The sequence below is a fragment of the Pollachius pollachius genome, assembly GCF_949987615.1.
Source record: "Pollachius pollachius genome assembly, chromosome: 15".
In the NCBI taxonomy this organism is placed as follows: Eukaryota; Metazoa; Chordata; class Actinopteri; order Gadiformes; family Gadidae; genus Pollachius; species Pollachius pollachius.
In genome coordinates this window covers 2,632,184-2,640,622 of record NC_136948.1, presented here as the reverse complement: position 1 = coordinate 2,640,622, position 8,439 = coordinate 2,632,184, and the positions used below count along the sequence as shown (strand labels likewise).

General features: G+C 52.9%; 2 protein-coding genes across 3 annotated transcripts in view; both read left to right on the top strand.

The window, feature by feature from the left end:
- lgals3b (lectin, galactoside binding soluble 3b) overlaps nucleotides 1-1,311 on the top strand; it is a 5,956-nt gene extending 4,645 nt beyond the window's left edge. The window contains 1 exon segment of the mRNA XM_079752554.1: nucleotides 769-1,311. Coding sequence (XP_079608680.1) covers nucleotides 769-927 — 159 coding nt within the window. The 3' untranslated portion in view covers nucleotides 928-1,311.
- A 1,085-nt stretch (nucleotides 1,312-2,396) lies between these two features.
- Nucleotides 2,397-7,900, top strand: fbxo34 (F-box protein 34). 2 transcript variants are annotated; one of them, XM_079752552.1, is made up of 3 exons: nucleotides 2,397-2,568; nucleotides 5,235-5,311; nucleotides 5,791-7,900. In XM_079752552.1, exon 3 carries the CDS (start codon nucleotides 5,792-5,794, stop codon nucleotides 7,403-7,405), a length of 1,614 nt encoding a protein of 537 aa, XP_079608678.1. In that variant the 5' UTR covers nucleotides 2,397-2,568; nucleotides 5,235-5,311; nucleotide 5,791; the 3' UTR covers nucleotides 7,406-7,900. The 2 variants fall into 2 exon arrangements, with proteins under 2 accessions (XP_079608678.1, XP_079608677.1); XM_079752551.1 differs by having other exon boundaries at nucleotides 5,231-5,311.
- Nucleotides 7,901-8,439: the final 539 nt, after the last annotated feature.

The window sequence follows — 8,439 nt, the reverse complement described above, 5'->3', positions numbered from 1 at the left end:
AGACAGTAGAGACAGGTCAATAAGGACCAGGTAGGGGTTAGACAGTAGTGAGACAGGTCATTAAGGAGCAGATAGGGGTTGGACAGTAGAGACAGGTCATTAATGACCAGGTAGGGGTTAGACAGTAGAGACAGGTCATTAAGGAGCAGGTAGGGGTTAGACAGTACAGAGACAGGTCATTAAGGAGCAGGTAGGGGTTAGACAGTACAGAGACAGGTCATTAAGGAGCAGGTAGGGGTTAGACAGTACAGAGACAGGTCATTAAGGAGCAGGTAGGGGTGAGACAGTAGTGAGACAGGTCATTAAGGAGCAGGTAGGGGTGAGACAGTACCAACAGGTCATTAATGACCAGGTAGGGGTTGGTAGGGCTGGGTATCGTTGGGAAAAGGACGATACCTATACCAATAGCAGTACCCTTAAAGTTTTACTGATACCAACTGATACACAAATACATTTGTACAATATCGTGTGATAAATATTTGGCCTGTGAAGCCCTTTGAGACTGTAATCTAATCACACATTAAATCGAAGGAACGCTTGTGGCGATTGGCTGCGAGCACCATACAGATAGTTTCTTTTATTTTACTAGATCTGGATACAAAACGTATAGAATGGAGTTATCGATTGAACGCAGAAGTTTCGCTGCTACTCTGTACTGGGTTGTTTCGGTCGACACCTTTAAAGGGGTGGAGTACCGACGCCCAGCCCTAGGGGTTAGGCGGCGACCAGGACCTGAGCGGTACTAACCCCCCCCGGTTCTCCTGGCAGATGAAGGTTCTCTGCACCAGTACGGCGTACAGAGTCGCCGTCAACGGCTCCCACCTCCTGGAGTTCCATCACCGCGTCAAGGACCTGCGCTCCATCAACCTGCTGTCCATCTACAATGACGTCATCCTCACCTCCGTGCTCATCGACCGCCTGCCCTGAAGCCCCTTCCCGACCGCTTCGGGGTCGGTGGATACAAAGGACCAATGAGAACGTGCTTTGCTATCACATGATACTGCCTTATTGTTGTTGCTCACGTTAGGTTGTTTATGAATAATCTTCTAATGGTTGTTGGTTGAAAACTGAAAATGTATTTTATATAAATAGATTGATGGGGTGTAGTGAGAGCATGGAGATTGAAATATTAAATGTAGTCCGACAATAAAGAGATTATTAAACCCAATAGATATCTCCAGACTCAACCATGCATCTCATTACTGATACAGATTTTTGAAATATTTTACATTCACATAAAGCCATTTAGCAGATGCTTTTATTCAGTGCCACTTACAAAATAGGAACATTAAAAGCTGTTAAATGATCCAATGTCTCTTCTGTTCATTGCGCAAAGGTAGGCAAGATCCATGATCAAACAAATATAAGGCCATGTTTGAATGACAATAGCTTGGGCTGAATTTCAGAACTGGTTTTGAACACCCATGCAGTGGTACAAAACATACAAAATCGGTTCTTACCATCAAACATCATATCTCCGGACCTAAGCTATCGAGTTACACCTATAATAAAGTTATGATTTAATTATATAACAATAGGTATCAACAGACACACTGTGAATACCTAACTACTTCATAACTAAATTCAAACTCACTTACACATAAAAGTAAATGGTAAAAGTATTTTAAGAGCAAGATGATCACATCTTGAATTTAAAAATAAGAAAAAATCCCCTAAAGATATCTGAAGGATGTTTAAACATCCTTCAGATATCTTTAGGGGATTTTTTTTCTGGTTGTTTCTTACTTCATAGATCATTTCTTATGGATTTTTTTTATTAACTGGGATTCTTCGAAATAAACTTCTTATATTTCTTTAAGATAAAAATGATATTGTGACATTGAGAATTAATGTATTTGTATTGGTTAATATTGATTTTATAGTTTATATACTATTAACAATATTTTGTACCTCATTGTAATGTATTGCGACTCACTGAATCAATTATGGTATGATATAATCATTATTTATCAATAATAGTATAGAAGAATACATAAGTATAGGCTACTACGTGTATGCTAACAACTCCACCATTTCTCCCGCGTTTGTTTATTTACTGTTGATTTTACCTATTTGTTTACCTATTTACTCTATCTACTACACTTCCTGTTTGGTTTGCACTTCTCCACCAAACAAGTTAGCAAGAATGGAATGAAATAAGTTGACTTGTTCAGAAATATTGGATAAGTACACGACAGGTTGGGATATTGAGGAATGGCGGAGAACAACATTCTTCAGATGTTCTAGGAAACTCAGAACTCGCGGCCGCGGGCGTTTGGGCGCGGCCACAGCGCGCGTCATGCTCCGTGCATGGGCGTGCCGTTCGGGTCGCGCGCGCGTTCAGCGAAACCTGCGGCGTGACGTCAAGACGTTGGGCTGAGCGTCGCGACGTCACGTCTCGGGCAAACAAGCTCAGTCAGGGAAGTTCGCCCGCATTAAAGGGCTGGGGGGCGAACATGAGAACGACCCTATAGATTCAGGAGGAGTGTTCACGCACCTCGACAACGGCGTCAACCGATCGATCTCTCGTCGAGCCGCGGGGACGTGCTCTTCTGATCGAGGCTCCAGGTCAGTGTCGCCCCTTGGCCCCTTTTACTGTTTACTGGTGTACTGGTCTAACGTCACACAACACCTACCATGTTAACATGGCTTATTCATGATGTGAACGTGTCCCAAAGCTGTTCCAAGGTGTTATACAGAGCTGTCCTAAGGAGTTCTACAGGGCTGTTCTAACGTGTTCTACAGTGCGATCCTAAGGTGTCCTAGAGCTGTCCTAATGTGTTCTAAGGGCTGTCCTAAGGTGTTTCTACAGAGCTGTTCTAAGGTGTTCTACAGAGCTGTCCTACGGCGGTTCTACAGCTGTTCTACTGTCCTCACGGAACCACCACTCGGTTACCTGTATGTGTTGTTGGCTATGTAGCAGTTGGTAGCTTCTTGATGGGACATAGTTAGCTGGTTAGCTTCGCTTCTCGTGACAGGCAGGTCATTAACTGTTCCAGGACCTGTCTCTCTCCGATGATGACAGACAGGTCCTTTCTGTTCCAGGACCTGTCTCTCTTCCATGAGGACAGACCGGTCCTTTCTGTTCCAGGACATGTCTCTCTCCCATGATGACAGACCGGTCCTTTCTGTTCCAGGACCTGTCTCTCTTCCATGAGGACAGACGGGTCCTTTCTGTTCCAGGACATGTCTCTCTCCCATGAGGACAGACCGGTCCTTTCTGTTCCAGGACATGTCTCTCTCCCATGAGGACAGACGGGTCCTTTCTGTTCCAGGACATGTCTCTCTCCCATGATGACAGACAGGTCCTTTCTGTTCCAGGACCTGTCTCTCTTCCATGAGGACAGACAGGTCCTTTCTGTTCCAGGACATGTCTCTCTCTCATGATGACAGACAGGTCCTTGGCTGGTCCAGGACATGTCTCTCTCCCATAATGACAGACAGGTCCTCAGCTGTTCCAGGACATGTCTCTCTCTCATGATGACAGACAGGTCCTCGGCTGTTCCAGGACATGTCTCTCTCTCATGATGACAGACAGGTACTCAACTGTTCCAGGACATGTCTCTCTCTCATGATGACAGACAGGTCCTCGGCTGTTCCAGGACATGTCTCTCTCCCATTATGACAGACAGGTCCTCGGCTGTTCCAGGACATGTCTCTCTCCCATGATGACAGACAGGTCCTCAACTGTTCCAGGACATGTCTCTCTCATGATGACAGACAGGTCCTCGGCTGTTCCAGGACATGTCTCTCTCTCATGATGACAGACAGGTCCTCAACTGTTCCAGGACATGTCTCTCTCATGATGACAGACAGGTCCTCAACTGTTCCAGGACATGTCTCTCTCTCATGATGACAGATAGGTCCTTTCTGTTCCAGGACATGTCTCTCTCCCATGATGACAGACAGGTCCTCAACTGTTCCAGGACAAGACTCTCTCTCATGATGACAGACAGGTCCTCAACTGTTCCAGGACAAGACTCTCTCTCATGATGACAGACAGGTCCTCGGCTGTTCCAGGACATGTCTCTCTCTCATGATGACAGACAGGTCCTTTCTGTTCCAGGACATGTCTCTCTCTCATGATGACAGACAGGTCCTCAACTGTTCCAGGACATGTCTCTCTCTCATGATGACAGACAGGTCCTTTCTGTTCCAGGACATGTCTCTCTCCCATGATGACAGACAGGTCCTCAACTGTTCCAGGACAAGACTCTCTCTCATGATGACAGACAGGTCCTCAACTGTTCCAGGACAAGACTCTCTCTCATGATGACAGACAGGTCCTCGGCTGTTCCAGGACATGTCTCTCTCTCATGATGACAGACAGGTCCTTTCTGTTCCAGGACATGTCTCTCTCCCATGATGACAGACAGGTCCTCAACTGTTCCAGGAAATGCCTCTCTCCCATGATGACAGACAGGTCCTCAGCGATTGATTTGCTGACTCAGAGGGCTTCCGGTTCTCATCCCAGCTCCTAGTCCCCTTAGTGGCAGCCATGAATGGTGAGCTGGGTTTGGCTGCAGGCAGAGATCAGCCATCCCGGTGGTGGGTGGTGGGCGGTGAGCGATTAGTGATGGCTCGCTGTGTCCCGAGAGCTGCTTCCCTCCGACCCCTACAGGACCAGAACCTTTTTTGCAACCTGACTTTTGTTATGCAGAGCAGGGCCGTCCCCCAGGGGCCCAGAGATGAGCCCTCCAGCTGTAGCGTAGATGTGTGTGGCTAGCCTAGTGGGCCTGCCTTACCTTGACCTGCTCTTGCTAGGTACATCAGCGAGCTCCCTGCTGATGTCAGGACAGCAGAGTGGCTCACCGGCTTCCGCAGAAGCCAGTCCCTCCCACCCCTCCTACTTATTGTATGTTGGACGCCCTGGCACTGAATCATACTCAATCATACTTTTATAGTACTCAGTTGTGCATCTTATCCTATCTATCTTTGTTGTGCACAGGGAATGGGTTGACCTAGATATTGTTCGTGCTTGGCATTGTTTCACTTTCTTATGACATATGTTTTATTGTAAGGTGCTTTGGATAAAAGCGTCTGCCGAATGCCCTAAATGTAAATGTAAACGACCACAGCCTGCCCTATCACATGTCCGCACATATGCACACTATGAAGATGCGGTCCTACATTCTTCTAGTGAAAGCCGCTGTGTTCTACGGCCAAGACCCACTCGATGTTTGACCTCCTCCTCCTCCTCCTCCTCCTCCTCCTCCTCCTCCTCCCCCAGTCAGAGTGTGACGAGACTGTGATGTGACAAGCTACGACCCCAGACGACCTTAGCGCCAGCCAATCGTCAGCCTGTCTGGAGGTAGGCTCCTCCCAGCACTTTGTTCTCAGTCGTGCAGCTGTATAGTAGACCATCTGGTGAGGTCATCTACTGTAGCATACGTAACCTGGCTCACCCTACCCTGTCTTACCCCACCGTACCCTGTCTCACCCTACCCTGTCTTACCCCACATACCCTGTCTCACCCTACCATACCCTGTCTCACCCTACCGTACTCTGTCTCACCCCATTGATGTACCCTGTCTTACCCCACCATAACCTGTCTTACCCTGCCCTGTCTCACCCTACCCTGTCTTACCCCACATACCCTGTCTCACCCTACCATACCCTGCCTCACCCTACCATACCCTGTCTCACCCTACCGTACCCTGTCTCACCCCATTGATGTACCCTGTCTTACCCCACCATAACCTGTCTTACCCTGCCCTGTCTCACCCTACCCTAGCCTACCCTGTCTCACCCCACCCCACCACCTAAGCTGATGAGCCCCTCTGTCGGCAGGATGCACCTGCAGGCCTACCCCCCCCCCCAGCGCTCCCCCAGGAGGGCCCAGCAGGGGGAGGCCCTCCGCGCGGCGGCGGCGGCCGCCGCCGCCGCCTGTAACCGTGGCAACCCGGGCGGGGGGACCCGCCACCCCCTGAGCGTCCTGTCCGGCAACACGCCGCATCGCCGCGGCGACGGCAAGCCCTCGTCCCGCGGCCCCGCGCCCCCGGCGCGTTGCCGCGACGACCAGGAGGAGGCGTGGAGCGTGGTGCGGCCCGGCTACGTCCGGGAGAAGATCGCCGTGTTCGCCTCCTCGCCGCCGCCGCCGCCGCCGCCGCCGCCGGCTCCTCCGGGCTCCGAGGACCCGGAGGAGGCCTTCGGCCTCACGGGCGGGGGGGGGCTGAAGGCGAAGGGGGGCTGGGAGAGGGAGAGCCGCTCGGCCAAGCGGCCGCGACGCTCCGCCGGGCGGGGCCTCCCGCCGGCGGGGGGAGGAGGGGAGCCGGAGCCGGAGGAGGAGGCGGTGTCGGTGGGCGAGATGGTGGCCTCCCTGGAGCAGCGGATGGCCTCCGCCCCGCTGCTCTCCCTCCAGCGGAGCTCCTCCAGCCTCACCCCCCGCCCCTCCCCCCCCGGGACGGGGGGGGAGGGGCGGGGGGTGAGGCTGGAGGCGGTGCGAGTCTGGGACCTGGTGGCCCGGCTGGAGTCGGAGTGTGTGAAGGGTCCGTCGGGGCCCGGCCGGAGGCTCCTGAGGGGGGTGGGCCGCGTGCTGTTGACCCACTCCTCCTCCTCCTCCTCCTCCTTCTCCTCCTCCTCCTCCTCGCCCACGCCCACGCCGGCCCCGGGGTCTGGTTCGGAGGTCCAGCTGGAGGTCCAAAGACCCCGGGTCCCACCCCAGGACCCCCAGACCCTGAGCTGTGGGGAGGAGGAGGAGCAGGAGGAGGAGCAGGAGGAGGAGGAGCAGCCAGGGAAGCTGTTCTTCTCCCCGCCGCTGGTCCAGACCTCCTCCTCCGCCCGGCCCCGAGGAGAGCCAGCCGACAGAGGGAGCGGGTCGTCGCGGGCACCTCCTCCTCCTCCTCCTCCTCCCACCTCCCTGCCGCTCCTCCCCAGCCCCGACTCCTGTGGAGGAGGAGGAGGAGGAGGAGGAGCAGAGCAGGAGGCCGGCGCCTCCCAGGACTTCCTGGAGGCGCGCTTCCAGCTGCAGCTCCTCCTGGAGCCGCAGTCCGCCCTGCTGCTCCTCCCGCAGCACCTCCTCCTGCACATCCTGTCGCTGCTCCCCACCCACAGCCTGGCCGCGCTCAAGTGCTGCTGCCGCCACTTCTCCTCGCTGATGGACGCCTACGGCGTGCGGCCCGCCGACTCCCGCTGGGTGGGCGACCCGCGTTACCGCGACGACCCCTGCAAGCAGTGCAAGCGGCGGTATCGCCGCGGCGACGTGTCGCTGTGCCGCTGGCACCACAAGCCCTACTGCCAGGCGCTGCCCTACGGCCCGGGACACTGGATGTGTTGCCACGGCACCCGCAAGGACGCGCCCGGCTGCAACGTGGGTCTCCACGACAACCGCTGGGTGCCGGACTTCCACAGCTTCACCTCGGCCCTCTACATGAGGAGGAGGGGGGAGTCCGCCGACGAGGCCTGAGAGGGGGGGTGTGTGTGTGTGTGTGTGTGTGTGTGTGTGTGTGTGTGTGTGTGTGTGTGTGTGTGTGTGTGTGTGTGTGTGTGTGTGTTGCCATTAGCATGTGGGGATTGATCCTCTGCTGCCCACGCCCACCAAAAACACGACCAGCAGGAAGTAGTCCTCTCAGCCATGGGTCTGCTTCCTGTGTGGGGGCCGTGTGCTGTGCCATCCCCCCCCCTCCGCATGGCTCAGCGCAACACTCACTTGAACCAATGAGATGTGAGGAAAGAAGATCTTTGTACATATTTATGAAGTTAGGAGGTTTGAATGTATTACCCACAACGCCCCGGGTCCCCGGTGACGGCAAAGAAACGCTTTACAAAACAATGCTGGAGTTGAGAATTTAAAAAATATCTATTTTTTTGCCATGGGAAACTATAATGTGGAACTCTATCTTTGTATTGTTTAAGGCCCTTGGGTTTGGCGGCTGTTCCTGAATGATATTTTGCTTAATAAAGTGCATCCGTTTGGTTTTATGATCGAAGAACGCGGCTCCTTTTTATTGGGCTGGCTTCACTCGCTAATGCTAAACATCTGTGACCTCCGATGCTAGTAGGAGCGTTGTCATGGATACGGGTTGGTAGTAGTGTAGTCATGGATACAGGTTAGTATAGGGTTGCCATGGATGCCCCCTACTGGTGTCGGTCAGTGGTTACACGTTCATACATATTTCGTTATTGTTTTGCCTCAATATTACTTCTGGCAATGTCCCAATGCTCAGCTCTGCAGCACATTGGAGAGGGCACTCTAACAGATCTGATCACCAGAGATCACGGTTCAGGTCCCCTCATGACAAGCTGTTTTTAATTTAAAGGTGACATATTATACCACCAGGTGTGAGTGATTAGCCGTTTTGAAAATGTGCCTCTTCTGACATCACAAGTGGGCGTGTCTGCCTAGATGTTTGCTAGACTGACTTGGTGGCGGGGGGTGTTCAGCTTAGCTCAGGAGGTAGAGCGGTTGTCTTGTAACCGAAAGGTTGCTAGGTCGACCCC

What these genes read in the sequence shown, in the direction of transcription:
- fbxo34 (XM_079752552.1), top strand. Translation starts at nt 5,792, where the DNA reads ATGCACCTGCAGGCCTACCCCCCCCCCCAGCGCTCCCCCAGGAGGGCC.